At 35.8% G+C, this 19778-nt stretch overlaps 1 protein-coding gene across 1 annotated transcript in view; it reads left to right on the top strand.

Annotated features, from left to right (window-relative positions):
* The window catches only part of ACP7 (acid phosphatase 7, tartrate resistant (putative)), a 1845593-nt gene extending 1831210 nt beyond the window's left edge, over positions 1-14383 (top strand). The window contains exon 13 of the mRNA XM_044073976.1: positions 14074-14383. Within this exon, the coding sequence (XP_043929911.1) occupies positions 14074-14139 (66 nt within the window). The 3' untranslated portion in view covers positions 14140-14383. The remainder of the gene's footprint in view (positions 1-14073) is intronic.
* The last annotated feature ends 5395 nt before the right edge of the window (positions 14384-19778 follow it).

The raw sequence follows: 19778 nt of genomic DNA on the forward strand, positions 1-19778 counted from the left end.
GGTGACGTAATGATGAACTTACTACAGCTGTGTAAGAAAGCTTACCATAACATTAGTTGTTAGAATATATCAGTAACTGCTCCCTCTCTCTGTCCTCCTTTTTCTTGATATTTTTTTGTCACAGTATGGACATTTTCGTTTTTTCCTCATTTTTCTTAGTATATACTTGACTTTTAGACTTCTAGCCTCTCTTTTTTTCTGGGGCAAAAAAGCTCTGACTTTATGTAACTCGCCTCAAGCTTATCAGCCGTAACTGTACATGGAAGGTTCCCCGAAGTGCTGATGACTGGCCAGTGGTTATATCCTTGGCAGGATATAACTCACACAGCTTAAGCTACTGCAACTTACCCCAACCTCCAAGTTGCATATTTAGTTACCACATCCACCCACTATAATTCTTACACCTATGATACCTTTGCTGTCCCCTGCCTGAGTGTCCCGCCCCAACTGTGCAAGTCATGATGACTGTGCTCTGTTTACCTCTCTGGCTGATGTGGATAGGTGGCTGATGTGGATAGGTAAAGGCTGATGCATAGCATGGCCAGTCAGTGCACTGTAATGCACAGCCAGGGTGTGTTAATGCATGCATCAGTTTTATTCTGTGTCATCCCTGACATGGCCAGTGGTTGTGGACCAGATATCTCCTATTTGCTGGTGTATTGCATACACCTTTTCATTGCATGGGGTACTTCTGCATCCAGTTCCCCCGATGACTCCCTCATCTGATTCCTGCTCTGCTACTAGTACATATCTGTTAAGCAGCATTACAATGTTCACACATTGTAACTACTTTCATACTACCATATTGTGTAGCATGATAGGAACAATGAATATCTTACTGCATGTTTTTGTTGCATAGTGCACCTTGCTACTTAATGGATTCAAGCAGTGAGTGGAAACAAGCTTTCCTAAGTCCAAACATGTGTTCAGCATCATACAGTCTTCAGCTTTTACTTAGGGACTATGCAGTACTCAAGACCACACAATATACTCACAGGACTCTGACAAGGCTAAAGGCACACATATTTATTACCTGAGTACAAAGTTTATCCAGGTTTCTTCACCTGCATTTTTTGATTGGACCAATGTTTTATTTATTTATTTTATTTATTTTACATTTGTTGACTGGGCTAGTCTAACTGGATATATAACCACAGAAGAAGGCAGGTGCCCCAACGTTCACTAGTAATCACAAAAAAAGCACCAAAATCCAGGAAAAGTGACACGAACAGTTTAATTCACTAACGCTGAAACTTCACAACACGTTTTCGTTCTTGACTTCATCAGATACCAACACTCTTGGTGCACTCATCTTAAATATATTAACTAATTAATGGTAGCCAATGACAAACAAATTGATTAATTAGAGTTAGTTAAAAGCACATACACATATATATACACACACAGATTATACTTCCTAAAACCACCATAAAATTCATACCTTATAATAAACCACATATACAAAACTTGAATGCTTGTGAATATAAATTTAAATATATAAAAATGAACCTTAAATAAAACTATGACATTATGTTCTAAAAAATTTTTTTGTAATGACAATATTTGTTAAAATAATATAAAAATCCTATAATTTAGCAGATCTCAATTTTAAAACTGGCTTGAGTGAAATCATGTCATTGAGACCTGGTTTTCTATTTGCTTCTAAAACAATTTGCCAAAATAGTTCTCTGTATTCCACAAGTGTTTCCCAATTCCCCCCTCTAGGGTCAACCGGCACACATTCTAACACAAAAAAATCTAAATGTAGCTAGTTTAAATGCAATGGTATGCTTGTATAATGCATTGTTTTCTTTTTTGGTCCTGATGTCATATAAATGTTCATAGATTCTTTGCTTTAGCATTCTCTCAGTCTTCCCTATGTAAAATGAATCACACTTTGTACAGGTAGCTAAATATATTATACCCTTTGTGTTACAGTTAACATATGTTCCTAGGGTTAATGTCCTTTGTCTAATAGGTAAGTCTAATGTTTGTCCAACATTAAGATGTTTACAATAACTGCAACTTCCACATTTAAATAAACCTACTTTTTTCCTAGTAGCTTTCCCAAACAATTTTTCAGTTGTACCTCTCTCCAAAATATTCTTAATGTTAGTACCCCTCCTATAGGTGAATTTCAGTTCCTTTTCAAAGATACAGTGTAAGTCAGATAGTCTAGCAAAGTTGTTCCATTCCCTATTAACAATTCTTTTTACCAGTCCTGACTGACCATCATAGGTTGTTGTGATACCAGATTCAAAATCCACGCCATTATTTAGGTTGTTTGAATCTTGTCTATCAAATACTCCTCTTATACCTAAAATAGGTGCAAATTTTCCTCCTCTTTCCCTAGTAACTTCACTGCATATTTGATCAAAAAGTTCACTCGGGTAACCCCTATTTAAAAATAACCTTTTCAAAAATCCACATTCATTAAAATAAGTAGTGTCTTCAGAGGTCATTCTACTAAGACGAACTAATTGACCTTTAACTATACTTCTCTTCTGGTTGGGTGGATGTGAACTAGTAAAATGTAAGTATGAGTTTGAAAAAGTCTCCTTTCTAAAAATCCTTGAACTGAAACCATCCTTAGTCTTAGTAATATTAACATCTAAATAATTCAGCATTTGGGTATCATATTTGTATGTGAATTTTAAAAAGTCAGTAGTGTTATTTACGAATTCTAAAAACAAATTAAAATCATCATTATTGCCTTTCCATAAAAAAACATAAGTCATCTAAAAACCTACCATAGAATGTCCAAAATCTACTAAAAACCAAAGTTAATATAAAGGTGTTTTCCCAGTATGACATAATAATATTGGCATAAGTAGGAGCACAATGTGCCCCCATAGCAACCCCCTTACATTGTTTGAAGTATTCACCTTCAAAAAAAATATAATTATTTTTTAATACCACCTCCATTAATACCAAAATTGTTCTGAACTCATTATGAGTAATTCCTGAAAATCCTATTAACATTTCTTCGAACCATTCTAGGCCTATATCGTGGGGAATACTAGTGAACAAATCAATCACATCCAGAGTAACAAAAATCAAACCTTCAGAAAATAAAGATTTGTCCAATTTTGTAAGAAGATCCCAGGAATCCTGAAGTATGTGGGTGTTGTTCTTAAGTACTTTCTTTACCTTACAATCTATGTATTTTGCTAGAGGGGCTGTGATAGAACCTTCTGCAGAAACTATTGGTCTCAAAGGTGGGTCATCTATATCTTTGTGTACTTTCGGTATACCAAAAATAGATGGAACCTTCGGTTTTTCAACATATAAAAATTTGTGTGTCTCTAAATCTATTAGTCCTTCTGTTAGTAAATCATACACCATCATATGTATTTTATTGTATGCCACGTTTATTTCATTGATAGATACCCTAGTGTATTAGTAGAGTCACTTAAAATCTCCTGCATTTTACCTTCATATATAATGTGGTCCATAAGTACCACCCCCCCACCTTTGTCAGGTTTCATAACCCTTAAATTTTTGTTGTTGCTAATTAATTTAAGGGTTTCGTACTCAACCTGAGTTAAGTTGGATTGCATATTATATGTCTTGAGTGACTTCCTTAATTCGTTTTCTAATTCTACTTCAAAATTCTTTAGTTGTGGGTTAAACATACTTTTACGAACTAGTTTACCCTCACTAAGTGTTTTTTTGTTACCATTAAAAAGTATTTCTAGGTTTTTCTTTCTAATAAATAACTTAATGTCAATTAAAAGCTTAAAAATATTGGTTCTCTGTTTGGGTATGAAACCAAAGTCTTTAGAAAACAAGTCAAAAAAGGTTTTATTCACAGTGGTGCTAGAATAGTTAAAAATGTTAAAATCATTGAATGTCCATTTATGCCCATCATTGCAAATATTTAATTCTTCCACCCCATGTGATTCCTCGCTCGAGGCCCCCATTCCCTCACTTGGTAGTTTTTTGAGCTATAATCAATAGGTTCTTTGTACATCAGTCTCTCGGACCTTCTGAGCGGAGGAAAATCTAAAGGCTCTCCTTCATTGTCATCAAATACAGCTGTATCATTTTCACCAACACTATAGGTAAACACCCTCTTTGCAAACTGTCTGGGCTTAGGGTAATGTGTTTTGTTTTTATACTCATTCACATCCCTTTCTATTTTCCCTAGTTTTCTATTTTGCACATCCAAACATTTACTTTCTATATCCTTAAGCAATTTATAATATTTATTCTTATGTTCTTCCACAGTAAAAAGTAAATCATGCGTAATATATTTGTTAAGACGCTCAACATGGCTAAACCTTTTCTCTTTCTCACATTCATTATTAGATATTATAGCCCTCATAATCTCAAAACCACAGTTGTCAAATGCTGTAATCAATTGCTGGTGAAAAGCAGTACCATCAAATACATTATTTGGGTATTTACAAACTCTAAGACCCTTTGGTACAATTTTAAGTTCTAAACAATGTTTTAAGTATGCGTTGTCCATTTCTAGCATTTTGTATTTATGTAAAGAAAAATCCAATTCATCTAACATTTGAGAGTAAGTTTTACTGGCAGTCTGTATAAAAGCTTTCTTGCCAAAGTCATATTTAGCATTGAGAATGTCTCTCAACTGGTGAAAAGTACCTGTATGCTCTCTAGCATTAGTTCCACAGTCTGGGAAAATATTCTCATTTCGCTGATTACGAGAACAGAGTCTGCAATAAATTTGTGTAGCTGTGGATTATTTTGGTGTCCTGCCTTTGGATTGTTTTGCCTTGAACAGTGCTGGAGTTTTCAACATTCGTTGTGCAGTGGCCGTGAATTTATTTACTAACTGGATATATGTCCATTTTCAGTAGAGGCCCGGGGAGAAAAGCTCCAGTGGAATATTACATGGTTATTCAGCAATAAGCAATACATGATTAGAATTAATAAACAAGGTTAGTTATTATGTACAACTATGATAGGAGCAAACAGAGAGAAATACAAAAGTCTAAAGTCTAAAACAAAGAAATAATAATAAAAATTTTTTTTTTTTTAGTGGTCATACTGTGCATAAGAAATAAATTTATTTACATAGATATAATGTAAAGGAAAGTTGTAAGGGTAAAGGGTGAGAAAAGAGACAAAGTAAGGGGAAGGTTAATCTGGATTGGTACAGGGGCAAAGCCATTGACTCTTGAGATGTATAATCAGTTGTCTTTTAAAAAGTGAGAGTGTAGACAAGGATGTGATATCAGAGGGTAGTTTGTTCCACCTTTTTCCAACAGAGTTGGAAAAGAGGCAATCCCAAGCTGAGTTATTAAGTTTGGGGGTATCAACCAGTAGTTTGTTAGAGGAGCGTAGCTGTTTCATGTTATTGTAAGGTGTTACAAGGTTAGAGAGTATAGGTATTTTACTTGGTTGGTAAAGGACTTTGTGAGCTATTAAGAGCTGTTGAAGTATTAATTTGTTAGGAAATTCTATCCAGCCTAGTTGTCTTAGGTTCAGGCAATGGTGAGTACGAAACTGGGATCCTGTAGCAAATCTAGCAATATTGTAGTAAGATGTAGCAAGTTTCTTAAGGTTACTTTTGGAGAGATTAGTATAGATGGGGGAGGCATAGAAGAGTTGAGGTAAGGTGAGATCTAGCTAAGATGGTTCTTGTTTCATGTGTAAGGAATGGTTTGATTCTGTAAAGTGAACCAATTTTTTTGTTAAGTACTTTTATTGTGTTGTTGATCTGTGAGTCAAAGCTTAGATTATTGTCAATTATTATTCCTAGTAATTTTGTAGTTGAGTCAGGAGAAATGAGAGTGCAATCAGTTGATGTGAGAGAGAAATTAAGTGGTGTACATTTACGGGAAGGTGAGAACAGTAACAGTTTGGTTTTCTTGGGGTTGAGGAGAAGGCAACGATCAGAGAACCATTTTTCAGTTGTAGAGAAGGCTTTTTGGGTAAGGGACTGAAGTTCAGTTTGAGAAGTGGCATTGCAGATAATAGTAGAATCATCTGCATATTGTATACAGGTGGTGTTAGGGATAGCTGATTGGAGGTCGTTGATAAAGATTGAAAATAAGAGGGGGCCTAGGATAGAGCCTTGGGGTACTCCTAAAGAGGTAGGAAGGAGATTAGATATTGAATTTTTCCAAAGCACTGCCTGCTGACGGTTATCTAGGTAGGATGTAAACCATGTTAAAGAAGGGGTGTCAAGTGAGAGGGATTTTAGTTGCTTTGTTGTTCATGTACTTAACGTCTGTGTGGCTTTATCTTAAATATAATAATAGGTGTCATCCTTAACTCAATCTCCATTTTTTTCTAATGTATGCATTTTTTATCCCTGTTTTTCTAAATGTTATACTGGCAGCTTCTACCCTTAGCTTACTTATTGGAAGCCTTTCTTCAAAAACTGAATTATTAGCTCTGGTCTTTAAGCTTTCATTTTTATAAATGTAGACCCACAGTTTTCCAAATCTAATTTAACTACATTCCCCTCTCAACTCAAAGTTCTACATTGACAGTGTTTTCAAAAGGTTGCTTCATTAATTGACACCTCTTTCTTTTATCCTTTCTAGCCATTGTCAACCACACCTCTTCTTTTGCATTTTAAGAAGCACAATAAAACAGTTAATGAACTCAGTAGCCCTGTTGCCTGTCAGCCCTTCATATTAGATGGTGCATCAAATTTTATTGTAGGATTATTGATGATCTATTCCTATTATGAGTAGAAGGGGTAAAGAAAATACTGGATGTTTATATTTTTATTAACAATTCTTCTGAATATTTGAAATTTAAATGTAGCAAGAGTGATAGCAGCATTCTTTACCTGTATTTGCATCTACACAAATAAAATAATAGTCAGTAAAGTTTATAAAAAGGAGGCAGTAAACAATACTTTTTTTTTTTTTTTATTTTACTAGTGCACATCCAAAATAACTTAAAAAAACAGTATTTATTTATTTATTTGTTTGTTTGTGCTTGTTTGCTAGGAAAGCCCGACTAGGCAGAACCCATTTTCAGTGGAAACCCAGGGAGAAAAGCTCCATCACAATACATTTATATTAACAAGTGAATTTCAGACAGTTCTCAGAAAAAAACAACAGTTACATTTCTGGGGAAAAAGCAAACATAATTACAAGACCGGTATATACAATAATGTATTCACATCAATAATTATAAGTCTGTACAGTTCTTGTAGCTCTAAAATCTTGCAGGAAACAAATGGATTGATACTGTAGAAGGGAAAATATTGTTGTAAAGAAGTTTAGTGTTCTTACATTAAAGAAAGGCTTGCACGTTCAAGATATGTAATAAAGTAAGTTAAAAAATGTATGAAAGGTTTGTAAAGAATTCAAGAGATGTAATGAAATAAGTTATAAAGTTATGTAAGGGGGAGGGGTGATATCAGTATTATACAGAGGGCTAGTGATAATAGCATTTTTCTGAGAAAGCATAGTATAGGATTAGTTCTGTTTAGGCTGCTGGTTCCAAATTAGTGTTTATAACTTAGGTATACAGGGGATGCATGAGAGGGGTAGAACGGTGGATTGAGATAGAACAAGAGAAATATGAGATGTGCTATTTAAGAGGGAGGTGAAGAGGAGTGTATTGATTCAAGTGCAGGGTGGAAAGATGTTTTGGATGGCACTCACAGCATTTTTAACCCTGGAGCAGGTTACTGGGCATGCAACATGAGGTTAGCGACTAACATGCACAACCCCCTGCCGTCATTGGAAGAAAGCACTGCCCTTCTCTGCTTGGGTGTCACTGTTTGGAAGAATGTAGGAGCTATCAGAATCTCTCCTCCCAGGGGAAGGAATGGGCTAAATAGAGAGAGCTTAATGGCCATGATGTCAGGAACAAAAAGACCCCCCCCTAAAAAAAAATGAATGCACATCAAAAAACATTTAGACTGACTTAATCAGAAACATATTAACTTCAAATTTGCTAAATGAGATAATTAAGACAGCAATTCTTTTGATTTCCCTTTCAAACCATATGGGATGTGTAGCAGACCTCTCAACCAATCGGGGACAAATTTCAACTGAATCAGGGACAAGTCAAGAAAAAATCAGGGACAGTCAGGGACACTTTTAAAATATTAGTGCTATTAATTTGAAACATTGACAGAATCAGAGCATATGAATTATAATACACATTTTCTGAAGTAAAAGAATTCTATAACTCTTAATTATTGTCATTATTCATTAAGTGTAATTCACCACCTTTCCTCCAAAAGTCACTAGTTTTAGAAGGGATTAAGAGGGACAGAGCTAAAATTTGAGTCAAAATCAGGGACGTCCCTGAAAATCAGGGACAGTTGAGAGGTATGATGTGGAGTTACAGCCCTACACGTGGAGGTAAGGGGGGGCTTAGAAGTTTTATTTGGATTTTTGATATTTTAAGTTTTGACCTAAAATTTTTGTTGGGTTTTGGTTCGTGGAGTATGTCATTCCTGGGACTATACGTAACTTGTATGGAAGGATAGATTGGAGTATAGAGAATTGGCGTGGCAACTGAAATTGGGTGACACACACTCCCCAGCATTAACTAACTATACATTTAAAATAAATGTGCTAAAACTGAGATCTACCAAATTGCAAACGGTTTTCAGTATAGCATATTACTTTCGTGTAGTTCACATGAGGCTATTTGCTGTTTTTTCAAAGACATCAACATTTCTTATATATTTTTACATATATTTTATGTGTATTTTTAGATAAAATACTTTTTTTAACATTTCTATTTCATGATGTTTGCCTTAAATGTTTTTAATTATAGTATTTATTTATGATTTAAGGTGGAGAATGTATTAAAACTTAATATAGATCTGTTGAATGATGGCCTATTTTTAACACACGTGAGTAGTTCTGTTTTTTATATAAAGTGATTATTGATTTTTATTTTTTAGATTTCGATGAAGTTTCTTTGAACCTGATGAGATTGATAAAGCTTAATTCTTTATTAAAGTTCTGTTTCCTGGACTGTGATTTCAGTGTTTCTTTTGTTTTGTTTTCAGAGATTACTGTGTAAGGTAATGCTACCTGTTTGTACTTGAATTGTACACTATCATATATATGTGTGTGTGTGTGTGTGTGTGTGTGTGTGTGTGTGTGTGTGTGTGTATATATATATATATATATATATATATATATATGTGTGTGTGTGTGTGTGTGTGTGTGTGCATTTATATATATATATATATATATATATAAGCACTGAAAACTCTCAAATGTCGACGTCTATTTAGTCAAGATTGACAATCCCTAAGGTTGTGGAATATGCCCCTTTCCCTGTGATCTTAGAGCTGATATATATATATATATATATATATATATATATATATATATATATATATATATATATTTATAAAATTAGCAGGGGTTATGGGGGTGCAGGGGGGGAGGGTTTGCCCATGTGTGAAAAACAGTACTGTACTCTTGCATGCTGCAAGGTTGTTTCTTGGAGCATGCTCTGTTGCATATTTTTCTCAATGTTTGTGTGTAAGTGTTTTGTCAATATTTACGTGTTTTGACTGCGGTAAGCATACCCAATTTATGTATGTATATGTGCGTGTGTGTGTTTGTATATATATATATATATATATATATATATATATATGTATATATATATATATATATATATATATATATATATATATATATATAGATGGATAGAAAGAGAGAGACATAGATATATACAAAGAGAGAGGGAGAGATGTAAATGCTTTTGTAGCACAGTCTGTGTCCCATAGAATATGCAGTCTGCTCACACTGGGTAGTTATAGGCACTCCACCCCCCGAAATGCATTATATTAATAAAACTGACCCTTAGCAGCATTCTATAAGTATAGAATGTGTTGTGAACTGTATTTAAAAATAAATAACATTTCTCATTTATACTATCTGGTTATACATTTATAATTTTGTTAGAAGAGTAGATGTCGTTATCCATATTTATGTAGATGCACTTCTCTTCTGGTTGAAAGAGATAGTACAGCATCTTGACGCCTGTCAGTAAGAAAGCAAGTGCTCCTGCATTACTATAAGAAGGTCATGGTGTTTATAAGTAGATGTGGAGACTTTAAGCCCACCATTAACAGTGAGTGTAGGGTAAAGTTGGTTTTTGAAAACATATCCACATCTGTGCAAACACAGGCACCCCACTCACATCCTTTAAAGCCTCTCTTACATATGATATTCCGGCATAAATCACCTAGCCTACTGAGCCTATTAGGACTAAGTGACTTAAAGTACATTTGGCTATAAAAAGAAAAAAAAAGCTTTTACATGGAGGGTCTTCATACCAGTGTGAAGTGGTATGAATAGTCTGGTCCATTTTCTTTAAGCTAAATTAATTATGCTCTATCCATAATTCATTTCCTTTATACTCTGTAAACATCAATATGTTATTTCCCCCACCTTCATACACTGTACCTGCTTGTCATCACTTCCTGGTGCACCATTTATTCTGTTCCCTTAACTTATTCTGTGTACCCTAGATCAGATACCATCAGGCAGCAGTTGGTCATCCATCACAGAGACACACACACACACACACACACACACACACACACACACACACACACACACACACACACACACACACTAGGATTTATATACATATACAGAACCCCCTACACAGACACACACCTGCACTTGAATGCCTCCTCATGCACATGCACACATAGTCCAGATGACTACCTGTATCATCAATCTGATAAGGGTGAAATGCATGGGTGTATGCAGCTAAATTGCTGAGTACTCTACATGGAAATTGCCTAGGGCACATGTCTGGGAATCACAATACTGGGCAATTTTCCCTACAGAGTAGTGTAACAAATGCTGATGGATCTAATTAGCATAGGTCCACCCTGACTACCAAATCTTTTGCTGCTCAGTAGAGCAAAGCAGAGCTATGCTGCTGAAAAGAATAGTAATATTCTATGAAATGGGATAGTCTTGCATACTGTGCTAGTTTTCTATGAATTCCATCTTATGTGTATTCAAGAGAATGGAAGATGACCCAAACCCCAGTGCAGAGAATCACATGCACAGTTCTTTCTTTAAGAGTTGATCCCTACTGAAATGTCAGACTCAAAATGCTGAGTGCCTACAGTAAAAAAAAAAAAAATGAAAAAGCCAGGAGAAGCTCAAACATTATTCTTTTCCTTTAAACTTCTTTTTTTTGGGGGGGCAAGCTCCCCTGCACCCCTGAACTTATATGTAACACTCCAAAATCGCCATACCTTGGAGAAAAATGAATATTCCAGGAAATAACAATCTTAACCTGGTATATGTAAGTTCGTTTTTTCGGCCATTCAGTGTCTGTGTTTAGGACTCGCTCTAGTTGGTCTTGACATTTCAAATGGTTACATTAAGAGCAGGAAACCCAGTCAGTTGAGTTTAAGCTCTATTCCTAAGGACTCCTCCCCATCATTGAGGACATAGCTGTTCTGCTTGCAGCTGACAATTACCTGCCACCAGGGTCTGACCTCATCCACTGGGTTCACTGGGCACTCCTTCCTCAACCAGATTATTCCAACCCATGCTCAGAGCCAGTGAAGAGATTAAGCTCCTGGTGCAGCATCATAGTTGCTGTCAGTGAGTGCTTTTTGCTTATTAAATCCTAAATTCCCTTTCCTTCATGTCTGCACATTAACATCCAGAGGAATGACATACAATGGATAAATGCTGATGTGTCTTCCTGCTTCCACTGTCCTGTGCCCATTCTGTCATAAGCCACTACCCCCTGTGTGTCCTCAGCCTCCAACAGGGATCGAATGTAGGGGAGGGTGCTCATACATGTGTATCTTCACACATTAGGATGGGCATGGCCATCCTTCCCTTGCCAGAGCCTCAGATGGTTGAGTCGTTAATTGAACTCAGGTCACCTGGGCTGTAGTTAGGACTTTATCCTTTTATGCCACAGTGCTGGTTGTCCTCAGTATAGAACTTGATTACCTTCCATTAATGCAAGGACCGGTACTAGTGTGGGTGGTGGTATAGTCACGGCTGGTCTGAAGACAGAAAAAGAAACATAAAGAGTGCTGTGTTTTATAGCTTCTTGTTTTTGTACAAAGGGTAATTAATATATCAAATGTGGACAACCCAACATAGAAAATCATTTGCCCAGTTCTTTTAAGGGCTGAAAAACCTGTTTGATAGATTTGCTAATTGATATTTTTGTATGAGGGAGGTCCATGTTCTGCAGAAATAAAGTTTGCAATTTAAGCACAACTTTTGCAAAGGTTCACGTCCTTCTTTCCCACACAACAGCCAGTGTTGAGTGAGGAAACCAGTCATTTCTTCAGCACATATCCATATCTGAGACAAAACTCCCTCTCACATATTAGCTGTTGCTCAGTAAGTGAAAAGAGTAACTGTTTGTAACCACATAATTGCCTGATAACATTAATAATGACTATTTTTAATAGGGTGAGTGCAGTAGACACACAGTCACTTTTAACTGGTGAATGTCTGGTCAAAGTCACATAGTACATAATGATGTGCTTCTTTGCAGCTAAAAACCACTGGGTTAGACAAAATTAGAACCCATAGCATTCTGCTCCATAAACATACACATAATACATTGCACTAAATAGCACATGCCATTTTTCTACTCTTGTGTTTTATTTAAGCTTTTCAGAGGTACTTTCCTCAGATCTAACTATAAATCAGTTGTAATACTGTTCCTCGTTATCACAAATCTATACTGACCCATAGTTAGAAGGGTTATTGGCTGTCAGAATTATTAACAAACTGATTCCAAGTTGCGTAATGAACTGGCTGACTTTCTTTGTCCATATACTCTCTTTCAGGTTCTTTTGTTAGTTGGGCATGTGTCAGTCCTTCTAAACAAGGAGATTGTAGTGGTGACTGGTTCCACTTGATTTGGAGTATCTTACTTCAGTACATTCAACATGTGTTCTTGGTGGTAGATTTTTCTTTGCTTGTTTATTCTCTTGACATTCCAGATGGCCCACCAACAGGTGATTCAGCCCTTTTTCTTAGGCATCCATACAGTAGGCCGTGTACTAGTAAGAAGTTGCCTAGTTGTAGAAGTGCATATCTACGAGTGGGACGATATGTCCATTTTCTTCTCTCATGTCTGGCTTGTCTTGGCAGCATTGTTATTGTTCAGTGATAGTGTGACATGAGTTCACTTTAACAAATGGCAATAGGACTGCCACTGATATACCCACAGCCGAACCATTTGCTTCATGGATGTCTGGCCTTCATTTGAACTCATTCAGATATGGGCTTACTCTTTCTTTTGTCATTCGTAGAAGGGAAATCTTATCTGGAGTGCTGGATACTTTTACCTTAGAAGAGTCACATGGCTTGGAGCAGTTGAAAACATCAGCTTACTGGGATCATAAGTAGAAATATATTTCACTGATGCAAGCATCCAACTGGAGCAGCACTTAATTAAAAAGGAAAACCAGTTCAAATCAACTATATTTAATGCATAAAGTGTTTGAGCATTTTGTTACCTAAATGCATTGTTGTTTTCATCCTACCCAACTGTTAGCCTAACAGTTGCTGTGGACAGCTGCAGCATTCCCCCCCCCTATTTACATCATCAGCACTAGACATTCCACTTCAGAAATCATACAGGTGAGTTACTGAGCAATCATTTATCATCAGCAGCTGGGGCAGTGTTGCTATAGTGAGCTCACACACCTTCTGATGCTGTTAGGAGAGGGGCACATGCGTTGGTAAGTGTGCTACTGAATAGAGTACTGCTGTAAAAGTCATCATACCTATCACACAGAAATGCTGAAATAATGCAGCTCCAGTATAAAATTTACTGTCAACTTCACTTAAAATATCCAGTGCAGACGGTTCTAAATGAACCTTAAAATCCTGTTCCATTTACCTCTGACTTAAATGATTTTAGCTGACTGCCATTTGTGTTTTATTTGACTTTATTGTATGTTTCACATTAACTAATTTACCTTGGTATGTGCTCCTCTTACTGAGCAATGCCTAGCGTGTATGTCACTGTAAACAGATGATTCCTCAGGGCTTCCAGATAATTTGCAAGGATAATTTACAAGAAGGGAATGGTTGCCAATACTGCTCTAATAAGCCTGACTTTATGATTATCTTTTTCTTTCAGAGTGGTCGAGTGATAGATAGCATTTGGCTGGTGAAAGATTACCATGATGCTTCTGCTTGGTTATAGTGAATAAGGACAATTGGAGAGTAAAACCAAGAAGATCTTAGGAGCCTGCCTCACTGAGTTTAATAGTTATACTTGATGAAGAAGATTTTAGTCATAAAACTGATATCTTGGTTTGCCTATAGTACTGACAATTACTCTTAAATTTTATGCCATCATAATTATTTCTACTGTTTTATTCATCATTTACCAGGGTAAAATGTGAAATATTCCAATTTTATTTTGATTAAAAATTAATAATATTTTAGGAAGTGGCATAAGTATGATTACTTGGTAATTCTAGTGTTTATTGGTTCATAATCATTCTGATCCCAGCTCATACTGCATATTTAACTGAATGGTACTGAAAGCAGTTTTTGCTGAAAACAGTTCTTCGGTCTAGGACCACCAGATTTTAGAAAATGTTTTTACATTGTCCCCTTCTTTCAAGATGCTGACTTCTTGTAGTTGATTTTGTACTGTCAGATTGTGGAGGTGAAGGTGGTGGAACAGTCTTGCACATAAATCTGGTTGTTCCTTAAGTACTGTTTATTTAAATAACTATGTTTTGAAAATGCTTACAAATAATAGTGATTAGTAGAATGAAGAGACTTTTTTATTCTGAATAAAATGACAAGATTCAAGAAAGGGATTTATCAACAAAAATAGCTGGTGCCTTGAGCAGACATAAGTTCGCTATAAAATGTATATTTTGCTGTATAATATTATTGACTGTTAAGAGATATTTTCAATTTATGTACTTGGCAATAACAATGTATTATTTGCAGGGAAATGCATCTTTTAATATTCTTTTCTACTAAATTTGGAGTTATTATACCGCAGTAGTGGTGCTGTGGTAGCGTTGTCACCTCACAGCAAGATGTTGTCCTGTTCGATTCTCAGCTAGATCGTCTTCTGTGTGGAGGCATGCATGAATGTGTGTGCCTTCGTTGAAGGTTGTGCATCAGGGCTGGTAACTCGGCATGTAAAAATCCACTACCAAACATTAGCGGACCGGAGTTCCACTGTGGCGACCCCTAACCGGGATAAGCCAAAAGACACAACAACTACATTTGGAGTTATAGTTTGATTAAAAGAAGTCCAAACAATGGGATTCATATATTGTAATAGCTGTGTGCATTCATCATCTATGCCTTATGTGTTTGTTCTTGAACTTCACTAAATTTCTTTTGTTAGCAAGTGTGTTTCTTTTTGTAAAGAGAATCTGCATGTCTTCTCTTAAATACATATTTTACAATTATTTTAAATAAATTGAAATACAGACAGTTTGGGAATGATAAAAATACGTCTAATTTGGAAAAACAAGTTGGCATGTTTCAATGTGGCAAATGTAAGATATGTAGGAGGGTTAAGAACCTATCAGGCAGTGCTATAAATGGGGTTAAATATTTTGCTGAATACAAATTCAATTGCTGCTCTTGTGGTGTAGTTTATATCATTGGTTGTGACTGTTTAGTACCAAAATATTATATAGGTCAGACAACGCGACAACTCAAAAGTCGTATATTAGAACATATTGGGGATGTACGTAATGCTAGAACGAGCAGTCCTATATTTGAACATTTTCAAAATACACACAAAGGGTCTGCAGATTCATTATTTTTTAGTGCTTTAGCAAAACCTAATGCTTCTTTTGGAGGTAATTATTTAAAAAGTCTATTGAATTTAGAAAGTAGATTTATCTTAAAATATGGAACATTAAAACCTCGAGGGTTAAACTTAGAAGTTAATTTAAATGTTTAATCAACATTCTAAGTCATTTTGATAGGTATTTATTGTCATAGAGTTGATAGAAATAGTATGAATTGTGCATTGTCTCTTTAAATCTGAATGTTGTCTTAATTAATCATTTTCAATTATATGTAATTATGTCTAATTGGCAGTATCAGTATATATACTGCATTTGAAAGTTTGTGTGTTATTCCCTTGAAGGCTGTTGGAGCCGAGGTACCGGAATAAATTTTTATCTTGCATTCCTGCTTTACTTGGTTTGTCAAATAACAATCATTTATCATCAGCAGCTGGGGCAGTGTTGCTATAGTGAGCTCACACACCTTCTGATGCTGTTAGGAGAGGGGCACATGCGTTGGTAAGTGTGCTACTGAATAGAGTACTGCTGTAAAAGTCATCATACCTATCACACAGAAATGCTGAAATAATGCAGCTCTAGTATAAAATTTACTGTCAACTTCACTTAAAATATCCAGTGCAGACGGTTCTAAATGAACCTTAAAATCCTGTTCCATTTACCTCTGACTTAAATGATTTTAGCTGACTGCCATTTGTGTTTTATTTGACTTTATTGTATGTTTCACATTAACTAATTTACCTTGGTATGTGCTCCTCTTACTGAGCAATGCCTAGCGTGTATGTCACTGTAAACAGATGATTCCTCAGGGCTTCCAGATAATTTGCAAGGATAATTTACAAGAAGGGAATGGTTGCCAATACTGCTCTAATAAGCCTGACTTTATGATTATCTTTTCTTTCAGAGTGGTCGAGTGATAGATAGCATTTGGCTGGTGAAAGATTACCATGATGCTTCTGCTTGGTTATAGTGAATAAGGACAATTGGAGAGTAAAACCAAGAAGATCTTAGGAGCCTGCCTCACTGAGTTTAATAGTTATACTTGATGAAGAAGATTTTAGTCATAAAACTGATATCTTGGTTTGCCTATAGTACTGACAATTACTCTTAAATTTTATGCCATCATAATTATTTCTACTGTTTTATTCATCATTTACCAGGGTAAAATGTGAAATATTCCAATTTTATTTTGATTAAAAATTAATAATATTTTAGGAAGTGGCATAAGTATGATTACTTGGTAATTCTAGTGTTTATTGGTTCATAATCATTCTGATCCCAGCTCATACTGCATATTTAACTGAATGGTACTGAAAGCAGTTTTTGCTGAAAACAGTTCTTCGGTCTAGGACCACCAGATTTTAGAAAATGTTTTTACATTGTCCCCTTCTTTCAAGATGCTGACTTCTTGTAGTTGATTTTGTACTGTCAGATTGTGGAGGTGAAGGTGGTGGAACAGTCTTGCACATAAATCTGGTTGTTCCTTAAGTACTGTTTATTTAAATAACTATGTTTTGAAAATGCTTGCAAATAATAGTGATTAGTAGAATGAAGAGACTTTTTTATTCTGAATAAAATGACAAGATTCAAGAAAGGGATTTATCAACAAAAATAGCTGGTGCCTTGAGCAGACATAAGTTCGCTATAAAATGTATATTTTGCTGTATAATATTATTGACTGTTAAGAGATATTTTCAATTTATGTACTTGGCAATAACAATGTATTATTTGCAGGGAAATGCATCTTTTAATATTCTTTTCTACTAAATTTGGAGTTATTATACCGCAGTAGTGGTGCTGTGGTAGCGTTGTCGCCTCACAGCAAGACGTTGTCCCGTTCGATTCTCAGCTAGATCGTCTTCTGTGTGGAGGCATGCATGAATGGGTGTGCCTTCGTTGAAGGTTGTGCATCAGGTCTGGTAACTCGGCATGTAAAAATCCACTACCAAACATTAGGGGACCGGAGTTCCACTGTGGCGACCCCTAACCGGGATAAGCCAAAAGACACAACAACTACATTTGGAGTTATAGTTTGATTAAAAGAAGTGCAAACCATGGGATTCATATATTGTAATAGCTGTGTGCATTCATCATCTATGCCTTATGTGTTTGTTCTTGAACTTCACTAAATTTCTTTTGTTAGCAAGTGTGTTTCTTTTTGTAAAGAGAATCTGCATGTCTTCTCTTAAATACATATTTTACAATTATTTTAAATAAATTGAAATACAGATGAAGTATGTTTTATAACCTTGCTACAGTATGTGTATATTTTTAGCAAAAAAGTATGTAGGTTTGCCATAGCAATGCTATGACTGTCTTAGCAACAGCTACACTATCCAGCTATGACAGTTACCATTTGAATATCTGAGACTCGTACAAAAATTCCCACAGCAGTGACAAAATGTGCAAATGTGGAAGATTTGTATACCAGGGTTGAGACTGCTGTGTCTTGGAGTGTTCCCCATTGTCCTAGGTATAGTGATTTCAGAGTCATTATATTTAAGTAATGGGGTATGAGGTATGCTGGAGGGTGGTGGTTCCCTGTAGAAATTGTTTTGAAAGGATAACAGTGACATTTGTCTTTACCTTTCTCCTTTTAAATTGTTTTTTTTTTTTTTTTTTTTTTTTGCAATTTAAAAAATTGTAGATGTTCATCATTCTCACTGCTGCAGTAGCCTATGAGTTATATTCTGTCAAGGATATAGCAACCAGACAAGCTTCCATAAACTTGTATCCCCTTCCTCACTGTCAGTCTGTCTGCTTGTAGGCTAAGTCCCTTTTGAAGGGAGCTAATCCAGAGGGACTAAAAATCTTCAGTACTTTCTTGCTGCCTCATGCAGGATCAGCAGTTGGCTCAAAGCTTCCTTTCAGACACTTAATACTCTTTAGGGGAACCCTTCCACACTATTTTTTATTAATATAAATGTATTTTCTACTTTTTAATTATTTGTTGTCAGAAATGAAGTATATCATCTTAAGATACTTGTTAACTTGTGTGAGTTACTTTCTTATGGCTTGTTTTACTCTTCAATCAAAGTTCATTTGTTGGCTGTTTCAGTATGTCTGCCTATGGATTCCCCTCTTTTCAAGGCATTCTTATGTCAAAATGTTTTTGAGAGGAGTTTTGAAATAAGAGATTGCCAAGAAAACTGGTGACCCCTCCTTGGGATATTAATTTTAGAAACACTAACACTTGATCCATTTGTACATGCCCATCTGGCTGATTGAAGGTTCTTAACATGGGAACAGCTTTACTGACTGCTCTGATGTCTGCAGTAAGAGTATCTGAGTTGCAGGCTCTTATGGTGGATCATCCTTATCTTATTTCCACAGAAATATAGTTTCTTTGTGAACTAATCTTTTTTATGCCTAAAGTGGTATCCAAGTTTACTTCAAGCCAAACTATGCATCTCACTATGTTCTTCCCTGAACCCAGAAATGTGGGAGAAAAGATATTTCATACTTTGGATGTCCACAGACAGCTTAGGTACTATCTTGACAGAACAAAATCTTTCAGAACTTCTGACCAGTTGCTATTTCTTGTGAAGGTAAGGAGAAGGGACAACCTGTGTTAAAGCAGACTGTTTTCAGATGTTTTTCTCAAGATATTACCTTTTGTTATTCCCACCATAACAAAAGTATTCCAAGCAGGGTCAAGGCCCACTCTGCCAGAGCCTTGGCTTCATCTATGGCTTTTTGGAAGGGTTGGATTCAAAAGGATTCTAGAAGCAACAACTTGGTCTGCTGTACATACTTCCTTTTTTAAATCTAGGTCAGGCTTTGCTACGACCATACCCCAGGAGCCCTAGACCATTCTCCTTTTATCTCCCAGTTGCTCTAAGCTATGGTAATCTACCCATATAGCTTAGCCTTCTGCAACAGTGATCAATATGAAGAACACAGTATAGTTGTGTAAGTAAACATACCATAACTGTAGATGTTTGAATGAATACTGCTACAGTAGCCACTCCTTTTCACCATTTCCCCTTGTTTTTTAGTGTGTCTTTTTTGTCAGCATGTTGATACTTGATTTATGTCCTTCCCTATCATTGTT

This window comes from Protopterus annectens, chromosome 6.part0, assembly GCF_019279795.1.
Source record: "Protopterus annectens isolate FY-2018-M chromosome 6.part0, PAN1.0, whole genome shotgun sequence".
NCBI lineage: Eukaryota > Metazoa > Chordata > Ceratodontiformes > Protopteridae > Protopterus > Protopterus annectens.